This window comes from Hypanus sabinus, chromosome 14 (assembly GCF_030144855.1).
Source record: "Hypanus sabinus isolate sHypSab1 chromosome 14, sHypSab1.hap1, whole genome shotgun sequence".
Classification (NCBI taxonomy): Eukaryota; Metazoa; Chordata; class Chondrichthyes; order Myliobatiformes; family Dasyatidae; genus Hypanus; species Hypanus sabinus.
The window spans coordinates 66,700,731-66,720,715 of NC_082719.1; the positions used below are offsets into that span (position 1 = coordinate 66,700,731).

The 19,985-nt window shown below is 37.1% G+C and overlaps 1 protein-coding gene across 13 annotated transcripts in view; it reads left to right on the forward strand.

The window, feature by feature from the left end:
* The window catches only part of pde4d (phosphodiesterase 4D, cAMP-specific), a 669,903-nt gene that overhangs the window by 641,990 nt on the left and 7,928 nt on the right, over positions 1–19,985 (forward strand). For 12 of the 13 annotated variants that reach the window (XM_059989353.1, XM_059989356.1, XM_059989360.1 and 9 more), the window contains 5 exons: positions 8,477–8,570; positions 14,705–14,874; positions 15,355–15,453; positions 16,973–17,137; positions 18,230–18,329. In XM_059989353.1, coding sequence (XP_059845336.1) covers positions 8,477–8,570; positions 14,705–14,874; positions 15,355–15,453; positions 16,973–17,137; positions 18,230–18,329 — 628 coding nt within the window. Of the gene's footprint in view, positions 1–8,476; positions 8,571–14,704; positions 14,875–15,354; positions 15,454–16,972; positions 17,138–18,229; positions 18,330–19,985 lie in introns of those variants that run through there. The other variant, XR_009515681.1, reaches the window with a different exon arrangement.

Genomic DNA, 19,985 nt, shown 5'->3' on the forward strand with positions numbered 1-19,985 from the left:
CAGTTGCCAGAACTCCAGTGAAAATGGAGTTGCTCAATAATCATAGTCATTTCATAGTCTTTACCAGTTAGATTGCAACAGACCTAATGTGCAGAAAGTTGTCAATTCAGGGAGCACTTTGGAAACCATCGAGAAATGCAAGTGTGTGAAGGAGAATGTGGTGAATAATGTTGCATGCATGTGACCTTTGCCCTCAGCAGGGAAAACTTGTGCTTAAATTGTATCCTAACTGAGTTTATGCTTTATTAAAAAATTAGGAGCTCCACAATTTGAATATTTAGCCCTCCTAATATGCATCTGTTGACTTGAGCCACATAATAGATTTCCATGAAATGGAACCTTTTTTATTAATTATAACCAGAGGCTATTGTAGCACATTGCTTCTGCTATCGAGTCATTGCTTCAATCCTGTGTTGTTGAAGAAATTTAAATGAAAGATTAAAATGTACTTCCTAAACCAAAATAGTTAAAGCACATATTTAACAATAGAGACATTTTTGAAGTGCAAATAATTCCTATACTCTATGCTCCTAGCAATCGCCAAAATTGTGAGATTTCTGGTTTATTGAAACAATTTTTTTTTGGTACTACCTGGAATTTCTTTACAAAACATTTGATTAGTGTTCTTTTCAGATTATTTTTGTTGAATACACATTTCACAAATGAATATCATTTCAGGAAGAATTTCATGTTTTTGTTAATTGAAGTATTGTTATAAATGCCAAGCCCAAATGCCAAGCCCAAATCTGGCATTTCAAATGCCAGTTTGTTGAATTTTGAAAAAGAGTTTAGTAAAAGAAATAGAAGTGAACATCAAGGTAGGATTCAAAAATTCTGTTTCTGCCTTTGTGTAGTCATTCAAATTTTCTCCCTTTCACTCTCACTGAATATAAGCAGCCTGCAGGAGTCTCTGCTGATGTAGTCCGTGGAGCTCCTTTGTCAATTCATTAAAGAACACTTGAACAATGCAGGAAAAATTGAACTGCATACATGATACCTTATGATTTAAGAAGAAAAGCTATTAGGCAGATGAGCTTGTTATCATATGTCAGTGAACTTTGAAGGTTGGCATAGCATTTCTACAGAGCAGGAACTGAAAGGACATTATTAAATGGCATTTAATGAGGTAATGAAGAAAACCCCTTACCCCTGAGGATATGGTCTTCATTTGACCAATCAGTAAGCGGTACCTAGCTTTGCTAAAAACGTACTCTTGTCTCTGTTCCTTGGAGTAAGAATTCATTGGTTGTTGTGTCTGGGAAGTAGGTGGGTTCACCGAATAGTGTGCATAGCAGCTATGTGCTCAGATCCTTATTTGGCATCCGTTAGCAGAAACAGACCTTCTGGCAGTGAAGCATCCTCACATACATTATTTATAAACTTATATTCCAAGGAGATGCTTGTCCATTAAAAACACTCCCAAGCATTCCTTTTGGCCCAGATTTTCCATTTGCTTTTGTGAATTTTGAACCTTCCATACCATAGTGGATTTCTACAAATGGCCAATTTTTGCCAAATAGGTGACAAAGCACTGGAATTTAAAAACACAATTTCCAGATGTACCTGCTGTGTGAATAATCTGGTGTGCTGATCTTTGAAACCGCTTCCACCAAGGCTTTTGGGAACTTCAGATTTCAATATATTTCTTAGTGGGGTTTTTGTGAGAACATTTGCAAGATGCCTGAAGCTAATTATTTGCTTTCTGTTTCTTGGGGCTACATAAAGGTAAGTACACTAAATGACCTTTTATTCTGATATAGAATTCATAATTAAATTAGTTCTGTTAAAAACTGTTAGTTTTGTAAGTATTTAATGTTACTGCTGTGTATCTGAATATACGTTGCTTGTGAATATAACTGGAGCAATCATCCTGCACTAACCCTGATACTATTAGCTCTGGTTTTGGAATTGCTATAGACTCTGTTTCGAGGAACATGTTGATAATTGCAAAATGAAAATACCTTTTTGTCACACATAGGTAGATACAATGGATCTGTTTCTTTTTCTAAATTAGTTACATGAATTAAAACATTTTATATCTGTCTTTATCATGAGGTCCTTTAAATAAAATAATACTCTAAATGAACTGTGATTTGTTCAGCACTAGATAGCTTAATTGGAACGTTAATTTATGGGAACCTCTGAACATCTGTATTGCTAATAATAATGTAATCATCCAATACTTAGAAATTTACTGATTCTCACTCTTCCATTTACCTGTGATAGGTTTGACTTGTAAAATCTCCTCCTAACAATGCATGCAAGGACTCTGTTGGTATCCTAGCCTGAAATTTTGATGATTTAACCAAATGAACTGAATGTGATCATATTAAAACCTTGTGATTAACAGAATAACTTGTTCAACTATATGATCAAGACCGTATAATATTATTAGCACTAATATTTATAAGAAGGAAAGAAAAATCTGTTCAGCTGGGGGAATTGATAACCAGTGTTAATGGTTCATCCTCATAATCAATATCTAACTCTTTGTCTTTTTATATAGTAAAACATTTTCTAGAAATTCTGGTCTAGTGACCTTTCCTTTATAATATAATTATTTTTGATGGCCATGACTTGGATCTATTTAAACTAGCTTTTGATCTTCAGCTTCTTTCACCATTGTTAGGCATTTTGTAAAATAATGTCTTGCAGGAAAAATGATGAGAGAAATGTGATTTTCCATATTAAGATGGATCTAAGTTAGATAATGTAATTTTTCCAAGTTCCTTCCCCCCCCACACTACCACCATTTTGACATTGAAGTTTGCTTGTTCTTATCTTGTCATGTGATGGTAATGTGCTCATACGTGTTATCTTGCCTCATCTGACAAGTATTGAACAGCTGCTTCTATTTTGTCGGAATGCAATCCCATTTGAATTTGAGGACACTAAAGCAGCAGATGTGTTGATTTGTCCAGTTTGGCCCACTTTCTGAGTATCAATTAATAGCTTAGTAATAAAACCAAAGAATTTTGTCATTATTTATGTTAATTCATTGATAGCATCTAATTCTTTTGCGGTTTATTAAATAAATTGAAGAACCAGATCTTTTCCGAACAAAAAAATCATTTAATATGACTGCTATTTCCTTGAAATTCCTTTCCCCTTTTTCACAAAACAGTTTAAAAGGTTATTAATGGTAAATCTATACTGTGAAAAGATGGGAATAGTTCCATCCTGCTCTCTGATTGTTTTCTTCCTATTTTAGTTCCCACTTTAAGCTTCTCAAGTAAAGATCCTGGTTTCCACCCGACATGATGGAGATCGGGCCACCAACAATGAGATGAAATGAAAAATATGGCAACTCTTCCATGAATTTTGTTCACTTTTTCCAGCTTGGTGCCTTGTGTCCATGTAATTAATTCCTTTTAGAACAATGCCTGAATGTGCTGGTGTGCTGATAAACGTTTTGAATCCTGAGTCAGATTTGACCCCTTGTCTGTACTGAACTACCGGAGTAGGAGACATTACTGTTACAATGAACATCAGTTATTGAGGACAGGGAAGAATGAACTTGGTTATGCTTTTGTTCACTATTTTCCAGTCCTTCTGGGCATGCAGCTTCCTTTCCTGAGTTCTCTGCATTTCATCTGTTCTTTCCTACCCATGGCTTGTCTTCCCATAGTTTTACTCAGTGAAATATGGTTCTGAATTGTTTTCTGATTCCCTTTCCCTTGCACCTCATGGGAATTTCTGTCCTTTTGTTGATGTTCTGACCAACAATAAGGAGTCAGCTTGTAGAGAATCTTGGATATCACTGCTATGCCCACCCCACATAACAGGATACATTTTGGCTATACTGTCATTTCCCCCCCATATTTTGATTTTATAAGTGAAACAATTAACTCACCAATGATCTACAAATGCTCCACAGAAATAACTAAAGGGATTTCTGAACGTTAGATTTTTCTTTACATGATCACCGGACAGCTAATGATGAAAATGTAAATTAAGTGCAGCCTTGGTAGAATTGTACTGACTTGACTCACAAATTAGCTTTAGGTCACATTGGGCATTCCACTTAAAACCTTACAGAAGCCAAATTTGTTAATCAAATACTTTTTCTTATTAATAATCACAAAACTTAAAAGTCTAATATTGATTGAAGTACACATTTTCCACAAGTGAGAAAGTACTAATGCACTATACTGATAAGCATTTAAACGAATAGATTTAAATTGAATAACAAGTTTAAAAAGAGATGAAAAAGTTACTGCCAAAACAGAACATAACATGTAAAACTTTTTGATTTATTTGCTTAAATGGTACTCATTTAAAGCTGTGGTAAGATGAATTAGAGAACTGTAAACTCTGCTCTTTAGATAACTTGATATTTGCCATTTCCATACTGATCTTTTGGGGTAACACAGTGGTGCAGACAGTAGAGCAGCCATCTTGCAGCTCAAGCAGTCCTGACCTCTGATGCTGGCTGGACAGTCTCCCTCTGACTGTGTGGGTCACAACAGGTTCCTCCAGTTCCCCTGCACAACACCAAAACATGTAGGTTGGTAGGTTGATTTGTCATGGTAAATTGCTCCAGGAGTGTAGGTGAGCAGGAGAATGCGAGGCAAATTGATGGGAAAGTGAGAACTGCAATAATGCAATAGTATTAGCATAGAATTACTGTAAATGGGTACTCAACAGTGTTTATTCTTGCTGTGTGACTCTATGATATATGATTGGATTATTATCATCTACTTTTTTAGAATGGCATGCAGGGTACACATGAGTAACTCTCCAATTAAGGAGCAACATGCAAACATTGACACTAGTCATAACTACTATATTCTCTCAAAGAAGGGAAAGGACCACATTGTAATGGCTATTGTAAATATGATGATGAATTTTAAGTGTCCAAGCTGTTGCCTGTTATTTTCATCACTTTTTGGCATCCCTTTTCCATAACATAGGTCACAGTCTCCCTATTTAATGAGAACTACCTATGTTTTTTTTATCCCAGAGATTATCATCAAGGGCATATTCCTTTCACTAGAATTGCAGGCTTCCCTTGAAACAAGATGCCCCGGGGTGACATGCAAATCACTTGTTACCTGTCTTTATGAATTCTTTCCAGCAGTGGTAGGATAAGTTATTCACATGCCTCAATATTCAACTTATGAATGACTGCACTGGGTAAATTGTGCACATTAAAGCCTGACATTTTAGCACCACCATGTTGCCCTTTATTCATGTCAGTACACTCTGCCAGTTGCACCTGATCTATAGTGGTTACTGAATGAAGAATAGAATGTATTAGCGGCTCCGCACAAGGTGTGGTAGAGCAGAGCATAGTTACTCGTAGTTACACTTTAGATGGCTCTGGAAGAACACTGAAGAATGCAGCAGAGCTCAAATGTCATAGTGGTCTGCAATCCTACACTGCTTCCACACTGAAAGGACCGGGTCTCAAGCTCCACCACACAAAAAAAAACTTTTTCCAAATGAAATCTGAATCATTTTCTTTATATTCTTACCAAGATGCTCACCTGAATCCAACCCTCTACAGAAGGAACAGTTTAGTCAGTGGGCTGGGACATGCCTTATCCTGATTAGCAGTCTCGGAGTTGGTGACTATATGTGAAATCGAGTGACGCCATCTATTTGTCATCACTGCCTTTTTGCCACCACCTGGCCAGGCTGCTTTTCTGGGATATCGAACAGAAGCCAGCCACAAGTGTATTGTTCTAGTGTGAGAAAGGAAAGAAAGTAAGGAAAGCATGGTTACACCATCTGCCACATCTAAATTGGAACATAGTGTTGATTGTTGCGGAAGTGGGAAGTGAAATAGAGGACCGGCTGTGAGGAAATCACCAATTTCAGTGGTTTCAGCCCTTCTGCAATACATGGCAGCAACAGGTGTCCCACCAATGGACAACACAGTCTCCTCTGTGAGAACTAGGGTACAGAGGTTTATCTGGGGCCCATCCTGTTGCCTCTGACCCTTCCCCATCGAGTTGCATAAGAGAGTTAACGCACGTCAATGATCTCTGTGAAATCTGCTTGGATGATGTAGTTGTCATGGATGAATAACCGGCAGTGTGTGCAAGATGTGATATAGGTGTGACAATAACAGTTGTACTTATTTTGTGAGGTTGCAGTGTGACTATGCGTCCTAATTAATTAAGATTTTGATGAGTCATGAGGTCATGGAAGATTGAGAAATGCCTGATGCCGCTGATGCTTCAGTAAGAAGGATGTGGTATTTAATGACATGTGAGTTCTTAAGACCCACTGGGAAGACTTACTTCTACTCCAGTTCTTGAGTTCTATGAGGCCAATGTAGTTCTTGCAGACTCTACCACAGGTGGGGCTGATGGTTCTTGGAGCTAATGGATGGGTAAGTTTCAGAGGTGGTGTGCATTCCTTACTATTATCTGCATTATTGTGCACCACTGCCTCAAAGTCACCAATGCTCCTGCTCTACTTTGTGTAGTGGGTTTCCAGGATTCATTTTTCTCAAGCTTTGATAACAAGTTTAAATTGATACCGCTGTCTGCCGAGTAAATTTTGCCATGGCAGAGCTTAAAGTGTAGATTTCAGGAATCTGAGGTCAGGTACATGAAGCACACGGCTTGAACATTGAGGCAACTGGGTACGATTAATGCATTCTTGCTGGGGTTTTTAGGCTGGGAGAAGCCACAGATATTAGTGCATTTTTCTTACCGGGGAATTTGACGGATTTTGGACAGACAAAATGGTTGGTAACACTGCATTGTTTTGAGGTGCCTATCTTAGATGGTCTTCATCTCCGAAACCATGAGCATTTCGTGGGTTGGAGATGTAATCTTCAAACACCTTTTTCCTGAGATGATCAGTTGTGCTGAAGATACAGAATTTCATCTTTTACGTCTACCTGTATTAAAAGGCAGTACTTGAGATATGGAAAGTTACCCCTGCTTTCCATGGTCTCACATGGACTTAATCTGTGAGAGAATGATGTTTGCAACAGGTCATGTTAGTAGAAGACCTCCATTTTGCATCCTCATGAAGGTGATTTAGTGAATCAACACATACAAACAAGCTGGATGAACTCAGCAGGTCAGGCAGCATCTGTTGACTGCTCATTTCAATGGATGCTGCCTGACCTGCTGAGTTCATCCAGCTTGTTTGTACATGTTGATTTGACCACAGCATCTGCAGTGTACTTTGTGGTTAGGTGATTTAGTGAACTAGTTGACAGTGATAATGGAGTTCAGTCACTGAATGGACATGTGTAAAATCACCATCTGTGAAGTGTGGCTCAAAGGTTGAGATCTGAGTGATGTTGGTTCTGTTACGGAGGAGACATAGCTGAACATTTTCCCATTTGATGTGTGGATTCACTTTATTCCAGCAGGAAGCTTGGCGGAATTGCAGTGCAGGACTGCCAAACAGAAGATTCTGGAAAGTAATGGCACAGCCTTGCTTTCAGCATTCTGCCCTGTTGTAAACTTGTTGACAAAGTTCACTGCTTGCACTGTATCAGCTAGCAGATGTAAGATGGGGTATTATTTTGTGAGTAATCAAATTTAAGAAAGAACTGTTCTGTCAAAATGCAATATACTATGAGAGGTACTGCTCCAGGATTTCTCTGATGTCATATGGTGCCTTTATAACTCCACATTTTAATTTGTGTGCAATTTTTTGAAAACTGGTCTATGATTTTCTCTTCAGTACAGTACTCTCTAATTACTGCAGTCACTTTTGTATACTTTCTTGAAGACAATCATGACTACAACTTCTCTGAGGTTTCCATCATGTCCCCCTCCAGAAGTGGGTGATAAATTTGTGGATTTGAAGTAACTCTGCCAGACTTTCAAAACTTCTGCATGGACGTCACGTCAAGGCATTATTGCTTAACAGTTGGAATTTGGCCTTTTTGACTCACTATTGACTCCCCATGCCTTCCATTATTAACTACTTCTCACAGCATTTCCAACAGTGGTGCATTGACAGTAAATTCTGCTCCAGTGTTATTCAATGAATGTTACTGCAACAAAAAGGAGAGGGTGGGATTGTGGCCGATTCCAAGCTCATAACTCAGTGAAATAATAGGCCACAGAAACCAAAAGCCAGGAAATGAACAAAGGTTCTTGACCCTACAAATATTATCTACTCACATGAATGGCTAGCTATCACAGAAAACCAACAATGTATAAATGAACACACTTGAGAATATTGCAAAGGAACGACTTAAATCATAGGAAGGATTTCAGAGACTCGTGCCATTGGCAGACCATCGATTATACAAATGCCTCTGAAATGTGACCATTAGAACAATTAGCTAGAATTACCATACACAAAGAATGTAGATAACGTGGATTATAGGAAACACTTGTTGATGAGCATCTCCACTTTGACAAAGGGTGCATCCACATGGAATGTGCAGAATTGCTGGCAGCCACCACAGTGAAAATAATTTAGTTTAAAAGTTATCATCAAAACATCACTGAAAATTGAGATTTATTAATATTTCTTGTGTTTGTTCTTGCAGTTCAAGAGGATGCTCAATCGAGAGCTCACTCACCTCTCTGAGATGAGTCGCTCAGGCAATCAGGTCTCTGAGTTCATATCCAGTATATTTTTAGGTAAGTAACAGGCAAGACATTATTTTGATATACATTTATTCTGAAATACTAAGAGGTTGAATCTGGTGTTCTACAATTAAAGGATTTATTCGGACTTCATGACTTAAGATTCAAGCATAGTCTTGTCGAATGTCTTTAGTCAGAGAATAGTAAATCTGTGTAATTCTTTGCCACGGGCAGTTGTGGAGGCCAAGCCTTTATGTATATTTTAGGCAGAGGTTGTTAGATTCTTGATTAGTCAGGGCATGAAGTAATAACAGGCAAAAGCAAGCTGAGAGGAAAAATGGATCAGCCATGATGAAATGGCGGAGCAGACTCGATGGGCCAAATGATCTGATTCTGCTCCTATATGAGATTTTATGGTCTTACAGTCTTAAATTAATTGAGCATGTGTTACTTGAAGAGCAATAATTATTTTTTGCATCTTTGCTCTTGATTCTGATTGTAAATAATTGATTTTCTGCCTTTAGATGTGGCATTAAAAAGTTGGTCACTCAAGAGTGACCAACTTCTGTGGGAACATAATTTCATTAATGAATTCTAATTTGTCCAGTTCCAATACCTGGTTTTTCAAAATATGGCATGTTCTGTAAGATCCAAGTAGAATACAGATTATTAGAGGCAATAATGGATCCTTTTCAGCATGGCCTATAAAACCAAAAGATTTGTATAGTCTTTTTATTATCCAATAAGTTTAATTCAAATGTCCTGTGTTACCTTGAGAGCCCCAAGCAGTGATCCTCAGCGGATTTTCAGTCATATACTACACTCCCACAGGTATTATTTCAGTCTGGCATTGGACTCTCCCATTGTATTCAGAATAAACAGTTTATTGTCTTTCAGAATTGTTTTTAATTTCTCAACGTAGTGAGAATTTTGAGTATAAAGAAGTAATATATAAAATTATTCATACAAAAGCTGTAAATAATATCAAAACATGATTTTCTTCCATTACTTGATAAGATTAACTTTATTTATATGCATAGAATATAGACAGTAGATCGTAATACAGACCCTTTTGCCCATGATATTGTGCCGGACTTTTAACCTACCCCAAATTCAATCTAACCCTTCCCTCCTACATAGCCCTCCATTTCTCTTTCATTCATGTGCCTGTCTAAGAGTCTCTTAAATGCCCCCAATGTATCTTTCTCTACCACTGCCCCCAGCAGTGTGTTAGTCAATCACTCTCTACTTCCTATGTAAAAAAAAACCTTACCCTTGACATTTCCCCCCCCCCATTCTTCCCTCCAATCATCTTAAAATTATGCCTTCTTATATTGGCCATTGCTGACCTGAGGAAAAGGCACTGGCTATTCACTCCATCTGTATTACTTATCATTCTACACATCTTTGTCAAATCACCTCTGATCTTCCATCACCCCAAAGAGAAAAGGCCAAGATCACTAAAACTTTTTTCATAAATCAATCTCTCTAATCCAGGCAGCATCCTGGTAAATCTCCTTTGCATGCTCTCTAAAGCTTCCAAATTCTTCTTATTTTGAGGTAACCATTACTTGAAATTCTCAAGAAACCCTTCCATTATCAAGAACAATTAATCCTTTCTATTTGTCGATTCAATTAATTAGTTTCAATGAACAGTAAGTCTGGTGCAGCAACAATATACTTGTGTTAATCAGATCTTGGTTACAGGCTAGTGTACGATAAATGGATGACATTTTGATATGCTGGAGGATAATTGAATGTGAATTAGCTATGTTTAAGTTGAAGTGCTCCATTCTGCAAAAATGACTAGGCAGCAGAAAAACTTCTCAGCTTTCAACAAAATGTCAACTTTCAATTGCATCAGAATACTCCATAGAAATCTATGCTTCCAACTAGCCCTGTTGTCTTTATTTATCTTCAGAAAGCTGATCTATGTGTAAGAGAAGAGCAAGGCACTTGAGGCATTGAGTATGATGATTGGTGAAGGATAAAAATGTTTGGATGTCAGATTAATGAATTAAGTTGATTGATGAAAAGTTTATTGATCTACAGAGTAGAGACTATGTCCAGGAGCTACGTTATGTCTTTGCACTTTAACAATTTTTGTCATATCTCATCAATATAATAAAGACCTGCAGAAACTTCTCATAAATAGAGAGTGGATTTTATTTGATAAAAAATGAAATACTGCATTCTATGTAATAATTTTTGCAAAACCATCTTTTAAAAATAATTGTTCAATTATGTACAATAGAACAATGCATAACTAATACACCCTTAAAGTTGAAGTCCGTTTTTGAATATTTTTTAGAGCGTCAGAAAACCAACGTTGAACAAGATATCAAGTTAGAGTTTTAATCAGTTTTCTGTGCATATAATGGCAACATGTTGGCATTTGCTTGTTATACAATGAGGGATTGAAAAATGTGAAATATAATGCATGGCCATTAACCTGAACTGCTGTGTGATACACCACTGCTTACTGATTGGCACATAATGATCTAAACCTGCATCATCACACTTTACCAGCCCATTATCTCTGCAAGAATTTCAGTGTTTCTGAGCAGAGAAGATTTATATTTTAAATAGTTTTTTATATATGAATTCCTTTTTTTAGTACAGTATCCTTTCACTTGAAATGGCACACAGTGCTGTTATTTTAAATGCCCTTATTTTAGTTAATAGTCTAATGCCTGGGATATTTTTAGTTATTTCTAATAAAGCTCAGAGTACTGATTGGAAGAAATAATTTCTTTGCGACTGCTGATATGAAGACTCAGATTATTACCACGCTCTTCTGACAGATTCCAGGATCAGACATTATGATGTACAGCAGCTCCCCACAATTATCTGCAGAGAAACTGTTCCAAGTCTCTTGATAAATGCAGCAGTGGTTCAATCATATTTGTCCCCTTCCTATTGCTGACCAAAAAAATCTTTTGCATTGCTGTTAATAGTGACCAATTAATTGACAGAGAAATCATGGTCCAAAGAACAGAAATTGGGTACAGAATTTTACCTCACCGTTCAGCAGACAAGACACTTTGTCTCATGTTGGCACTGGGGCCAGGAAAGGTTGATACCACTGGGGTACTAAGTAGTGTGAGGGTCCTGCTGGATTACCATAAGGGCAATTGGAAGATGGTCAAATGGAGATTTAACTTGGCTGCCATTGGGCAATCCAATCCCACACTAGGATTGGTTGCATAGTTATTGGAAGAGAGCTGAAAGTGAGATGATGCCCTTTTAGTTCCTTTGAGCTATGAATTATCTGTGCAGAATGATTAGAATTATATGACAATGATGATGGACTAGCTGCAGTTTGTGGAAAAGTCCCCTCATTTTGTTCCCTGATTATGAAACCAGCCAGCAATGAAAGCTGGGAACTTTACTTGATGTACAGTGAAAAGCAACAAAGTCATAACAGACAGATTTTTAGGGTAAGCAGTAGAGACTTCCATGTCAGAAAATATGGTCTTTGTTATTAATGATAATTATAATGTACTGTTAATAGCCACACCAGGCAGTTTGGATAGCTAGTGTGCAACAGAGATAAGATGCAAATGTTAATATCAGAAGCAGATATTTTTTCTATCCCCATCTTACCAGCATGATTTCCAGCTGTGAGGCCACATGGGAAATTCTTCTCCAAATGGTCCGCAGATCCTCAGAGACCTCCCAGTCAGCTGAGTACAGTAACTGTGTGAAGTCAGCATGTAGCAATTTATTTTCTTCACAACAGTGGAGATTGCTTATGTGAGCTAAACTTGCCCATTCAATAACCCAGATTTTAGTAGGAGCTCACTATGAATGTTAAGAACCTGCAGCTACAATTCAGTACACAACGCACCTGAAATCAGAAGCACTTTTAATTTCAACAAAGGTAAAATTAAAAGTTATGCTCAGCTAGTATTATTGCATTTTTCATTAGTATTTTAGGTTACAGAAGCTGCATATACAGATACATAAATGTGGCTGATTGAACTATTGGATTCAAGCCTAAGTGTGGCCACTTATTCATTGTGTTCAACAAATTCAAAAGGGATTTCTTCATTTTGAAGACCCATGTCCCAATTAATCTTGGCAACTGCATTTAAAATAAAAGAACTGACAGTTCTCCAAAGGATTCTGAAGGAATTTTTGTTTTAAATTTAAATAAACAATTTTAAATAATACTAAAGGTTATATTTTATTAAAATATATATTAAATTAAGACGCTCATATGATTCTAAAGCTACAATATATTACAGGCCAATTTTATAAGGGAATTTGTCAGTTTTGTATTTTATCAGAAAATTGCAGAGAAGTGCATTCCTGCTTGAGTGTTAAGCACAATATATGTTTGCATCACTGCATTGCTTTTGGCCCCCAGAATCCATTACATTCACTTAAGTAGAATATATTTCAGAGCAGACTAAATCCATTGCTCCTACTCCAAGACATTCTTAGTGCTATGACTAGGGATGCATTAATAAGCAAAACTCCCCTGTGGTTATCTTGAAACCTAGAAAGGGTTAATAAAACAATTCTGTTCATACAGTCTGCAGGAATTTCCATGAAATTCCAGGTTAGCTTAAGAAAACACAAACAGACATTCTCTTCTACTTCAGATCACCTGACAACAGGACTTAGGTTTCGTCCTTTTGATGGGATTAGACTCAAAACATATGACAAATGCAATAAGCATCAACCTTGTTGAACACAAGTCAGCGCTTCAGCTGTTATTAGATCGCTACAATGACAAGTCCACTTCAGATATTTCTGGACCATTGCCAGACACTATATGGCATTTTCAAATATGTTCTACATGGTTCCCTGGTTTGCATTTTCTTCGCATTCGATTAAGCTTTGCTACATCCAAAGATGAATTATTGACTGAAGGAATAATTTATTCTCAGTACAAATAATTGAAATCATTTGTTAAGTAGCTATAGTACTCTGAACATGTTATTAAAATTATATATTTTTGAAATGGCTTGAAATTATGTTTCTAGAATTGAAGTAATGGAACACATATAAAATTCTCATATTTATGGATTATACTCAATTGTGTGTAAATTGTTTTGAGATCTTTTACTTGCAAGGAACTAGAAAGAATGTGGGTAACTCTTTTATTTGTCTGTAAACCCAACAAGAGTTCTTGCAGCAGTAGAAATGCTTTTAGATTAACTGAAGAAAGTAGATGGCTCAGTGGCTAGGAATGAGATTACAGAAGGTGGTAGGACAATTGTATAGAAATTGTGGGCCAAACTGGGATCCTTGGGTATACAAAAGAAAGCATTGAATAAAGGCTCAATATCAAGTAGGGAATATTAGAATTCCTCTCAAAATGGTCGAGGATAGCAGATGCAGGGTTTACAATGTTGAATGAATGACAGTTCTCCCAATAATAGGCACAAGGTCAGTTTTATGGAAGTCCTTTGCCTTACCAGAGAAACCACAGAATAATAGAATTTACAGGTAAAACACTAAAAATTGTCTTGGCCAGAAAGCAGCAAGTACTTAACATATTGAATAATAAGGCACTGCTTGTTATTTTCATGTTAATGCTAAACCATTTGTCTTACCCAGACAAGTGCATCCATCAAGCTATCATTGAAAGCAATGTTACAAAAATGCATGATTATTTCCAGAATAATTGCAAATATTAAAACTCGAGAAACAGAAATGGCTGAGCATACATATGCTTGCAAATTCATTCCCAGTTTGTAGTGCGAAATGCACCAGCTATTAGAGACAGCATATTGAAGCCAATGGGATAGAATTTTGGTGAAGTAGTACTTTTTATCTGATACTGCTACCAGCCAATGATGATGTTCTCTTTTCTCCTGGAAAGAGAAAAGATTTATTAAAGTTATAGATGGTACTTCATCATTTAAAATTAATTGATTGTTTCAAGAGTAAAGGTTATTAGTTAATTTCAAGTTAAGTCTTACATGCTTGATAGGGTTAATCGAGTTTTGCTTGTCGGCTATCTTCATGTGTTAATTGCTGGGGATTTCTAGGGCTATGTAGCAGTTTAGTGCAAGCTCAAAAGTTCCCAGACTTTTGACTCAGTGTTTCTGTTCATCCTCCACTGAAGTTATTGGGAAATAATGCACCAACATTCTGAAAAGCTGTTTTCTTGATGTGGCCATTGAAGGTAAAAAAAGAGTTTTTATATATATGCTATGAATTATTCTCCTTAGATAAACAACATGAAGTTGAAATTCCATCACAAGCACAGAAAGAAGAGAAGAAAAAGAGACCAATGTCACAGATCAGTGGGGTGAAGAAACTCATGCACAGCTCAAGCTTAACAAATTCTAGCATTACTAGGTTTGGAGTCAAAACTGACCAGGAAGATCTTTTGGCAAAGGTATGTTTACTTCAGGCTCTGGGCTTCATGCTTAGTTCCAGTGATACATTCCTCTCTTTTTCTAATGATCTGTTAATTTGGGTTAGTTATTTGTGTTGGAGGACAAATTTTTAATAGGAAGTTTAAGTAGTTTGCAATACTTTTTTTTAGTCCATTGGACCAATTGAATGTGTTGCTAAATGATAAAAATATCTTTTCACTGGTTGAGCAGTCAAAATGATTAAAGTTGATCCCAAAGTATATTGCAGATGCTGGAAATCTGAAATAAAAAGTAAGAAAAATGCTGACGATATTCAGGCAAGATCTGTAGAAGGAAAACAGAAGTTAACATTTCAAGTCGATGACTTTTCAACAGATCGAAAAGGTTAACTCTGTGTTCCTTTATCTGCAGATACTTCCTGATCTGTTAGGACTTTGGACATTTTCTGTTGTGTTTCAATGAATATAATTGTTCATTTGTAATCTTTGCTCAATTTGCAGGAATTGGAAGAAATTAACAAATGGGACTTCAACGTCTTTAAGGTGGCAGAATATTCCGGAAACAGACCTTTAACAGTTGTCATGTACACAATTTTTCAGGTGGGTTTGGAATGCGTTGATAATTAACCATATGTAGAAGTTTCATTTGGTGATGGCATCCTAATGAATACCCTCCAGCAGCGTTGTATGTTGTAAACGACAGATTGTCCATTGATTACCTATTGCACATTGGTTGTTATTCCGTCTTTGCAGTATGTGGTTTTTCATGGGTTATATCATGTTTCGTTGCACTTTCTGTGAATGTCCACAAGAAAATGAATCTTCAGATAGTAGGTATATGGTGACATGGATGTACCTTGATAATAAATTTACTTTGAACTTTGAGCCATTTGACGCTTTCTTTCTAAAGATTGAAAGCAGTTGTTAGAATGGAGTACAAATCATAGAACAGTACAGCACAGAAACAAGGCCAATTAAACTGCTTTGTTTCAAAATAAAGTTTAAATTCCAATAAGAAATATGACACCAAATCAGGGATTGTAGCATACGATGCTCACAAAATGCTGGAGGAACTCAGCAGGCCAGGCAGCATCTGCAGATTTTCTTGGGTTTGCAGAATGCAATAAAGGCTGGCTATTCAACTATTCATCATACTACCACCTCGGAAAAACCTGCAGCTCGTTAGTCATTCCTTAAAAGGTAAAAATGAAGGTAGAAGTCTTGCTTCAATACAGCTCATGGAAAAGCACAGTCTGTATTCCATCAGGGAACTGAGAATGACCTGACTTAAAGAATCAGCTTACTAGTTTGTCCTTCAGCTTGACTTATTTATTTCCAGTTTCCCTGTACAATATGGATTGTAAACAAGAAAATGAAAGCAATGGATACCATTGAAGAGTGTGGTACAAATGTCAAGTTATATTTACTTAGTGTACCGGGTTTTAAAACCAAGAGTATTCTTGTCTTTATCTTTGTGAAACAGAGTAATGAACACCAACGATCTTAGGCAGGCATGAAAGAATTCATAATTCATGACAATGTTTACCAAGTTTACACAAGAATTAGGACAAGCCCATGAAGAGAATGTGACAGTTGCTTCTTTTGTTATAGTTTGTTGTCATGAAAGAATTGAAAGATTTCTTTGCAATTGGTCTCACGTAGCAACCTTTCTTGATCCTTTTTTTTTGGCGATACATTTTTTGTGGACTTTCATTTTTTTAATGAACCTGTGACATTTTCTTTGCACATATTGTATTTGAGTAGCTAACAAAAGCATCTTAAAAATCAGTCAAATTTGGGTACTTTGGAAAAATCCATGTCAGAATTTAATTTTGGCGGCTTAGTGGTTTAATGTATTGTTACTGTAAGTGGCTTTATTCAAGAAGCATTGAGCAGAGGCGAAGAAGCTGGCATTTGTGCAGAGACTCGGGGAGCTGATATTCATTGCACCTTTGATCAACTGGCTGTGGAGATACTTTGGCAGAAGCTTGCTATTGTAGAAAATGACAAATAACACTGGAGCATAGAGAGGCAGCAGAAGAGAAATAGTACACAAGCAAAGTGATCAGACATTGTATATTTTATTGGTCTAATGTGAGCCCATTTTCTTTACTCTTAGGAGCGGGAGTTGTTAAAAACATTCAAAATTCCACCAGACACTTTAATCACCTACTTGATGACCCTGGAAGATCATTACCATGCAGATGTAGCTTTTCACAATAACATTCATGCAGCAGACGTTGCTCAGTCCACTCATGTTTTGCTATCTACACCTGCATTGGAGGTAAGCAGTACACTATTAAATTTTCTTAAGTTACCCAGATCAATTGAGGTCCGCATGTGGAGGAATTTGAGAAGAAATTTTGGTCTAAAGCATAATGTCATAGTGTCAGTGCCTGCTGATAAAATAGCAACACGTGGATAAAGCATAACTGAAAAATGAGCGAAAATCAAAAATATATACAGTATATACAATATATACAATATATACTGTGAAGAGGTTTTCTGTAAAATCAACTAGAGTGTCATTATTGCATAGTTGATTTCCTATACATCATTAGTTGAACTGCACATGGAAGATTATGCACAGGTTTCATAAACTGCAGGGTGTAATCAGAAATACTGCTTTAACTAATTGGCCTGCTAAACTCCCTTAGATGTCACACATCCCCAGCTGCCTGCCACCAGTAAACAGGATGCACTATCAAAAGTGCACCTCTAAGCAAAGACAAACAGTGTTTGAAACATGTCCTCTAGTTCCTTGGGTATCCTAGCATTTTATAGTAATGATCACATTGTTATACTTAACTTGCCTTAGTTATTATGTTGTTTAATAGCCCCTTTAGTTGTTTGCTGGAATTATATGAAGATCTAAGAATTAAAATTTGATCACATTGTAAATTAGATTTGAACACCAGCTTTATGTGATATGATATTCTTTAAATCTTAGAAATGATTTAGGAAAACATCCATGATTGTTTTATACACACACCAACACACACGCCACACACCAACACACACACACATCTCACACACACACGCCACACACCAACACACACGCACATCTCACACACACACATACACACACACACACACACGCACATCTCACACACATGCACACCACACACACACATACATGCACATCTCACACACACACTCACACACACACACGCACATCTCACACATGCTTATCACACATCATCTCTGTAAACTGAAACTAATGAAACCAAAAGATTTTAGATATCGAGAGATTTCTAAAGCCTTCATGCACTGTAGGTGACAGAAATACCTAAAATACCAGAAGAAATTGCTTGAAGCATTATGACTGATTTGCAGTATTCCTAATGGACCTACTTGCACATTTTATTACCCACAGGCTGTCTTTACTGATCTGGAGATCCTTACTGCAATATTTGCAAGCGCTATTCATGATGTGGATCACCCAGGGGTTTCAAATCAGTTCCTTATCAATACAAGTGAGTGTACTACTATTATTATTATCCTTCCTGAGCATTCGGTGTGCAAAGTACTGATACGGCCTGTCCTTGACTGGAAAAGTTCAACTGTTTAGTTAGCACTACTTCTTTACTACAGTCAAAATTATTTCTTAATAGGGGTTTGATAATAGCACATCTGGATTTCCAGTCTCTACAATGTGATCTTTAATAGCATTGGATAACAGGATTTTCCCTACTGGTAGAATTTGGGGGGGTGGTTAAAGTAGGAATCATTAAAGTGGATTATCTTACAGTGTATGTATCAGGAGGTGAGAACACATTCTCTCACATAGAAACCATGAGCAGGGCAGACACTTGGATGAAGTAGGTTGGTTTGGATTGGATCTCTGGAAGCATCCACCCAAACGAATTGTAAAGCCAATCCTCTCCTTTCCGGCGTTCAGTGAGTGAGGGTGAGCCACAGCAGCAAACTTCCTTAGAAGCAGCACTCATTGATAGCGGGCTTCTTATGCAAGTTCCTAAGTGGAAATGGTGTGTGAGAGCAAAAGGAGAAGGAACAAAAAGAAACAAATATTTGTCTTAAACAAAATAATGCACTTTAGTTATGGGAGAGATTGGATATAGGGTGGGCTTGTTTTCGCTGGACAGAAGGAAGCTGAGGGTTGAACCCGACAGAGGCGTATCTAAGAGATGTGAATGAGGTTGGTTTTCCCATGGGAGTGGAGGAGGATTAAAGTGAGGGAGAGTTTCAAGGAAAAGTTTTTTTTGAGTGGGATGATATCTGTAACTCGCTACCAAAGGAGGTGGCAGAGTAAGATGCATTCACGATATTTAAAAGACATTTAGAGGTTCACCTAATTAGGAAAGGCATAAGAAGGCACAGACCAATTGCAGGCAAATAGGATACCATAAGCAAAATTGTCAGCGTGGATGTGATAGTTCAAGGGATCAGTATCTGTTCTGAATCATCCTGTGGTTTTGTTGTTCTATGAATTGCACTGTTGTTGCGATGTGAGGTTATCCCTGCACTGTATTAGTTAGACCACTGCTTAATTTCTACGTATCATTCTGGCCACCGCATTGCAGGAATTTCTTTTTATGTGAGATGTGGGGAGATGCAGGCAGGGATGAAAAGCTTTAGTTAAGAGGAGAAGTTTGCTCTAGGAACCTAATAGGAGATGTATTTGAGAAAGGTACAATTAATTACAGAAACGTCGAGTGATGGGAAAATCCCACTTTCTTTATCAGAGGTCAGTAACTGGAGTGCATGGATTTAAAGTATTTTTGGAAGGAGTAGAGGAAGATGAAACTCAACAGAACTCACAGCTTGATTCAAATCCAAGAGCTATGACTTATAAAACTTTGACCCAAGTTTTGAAAAGTGGGATTATCATGGACAGTAAAAAAAAAGGAACAGACGGCTTAATTCTGTGATAAAAAAATTCTATGCTTCTAACAAGTACTGTCATCATATTTAACACATCCGTTTGAAACCTGCTGCCCCTAGGAATGCTTCATACTACTCTGAGACACCACGCACATCTCAGGACAACTACATTGACAGTTAATAGAGTGACAAACAATTCAGCTGAGATGAAAGATAAAAATTCTCCCGATTTGAAGAGTGCTGCTGAGCTACCTACCACTCAGGCTTTACAACCATTGATTCTCTGC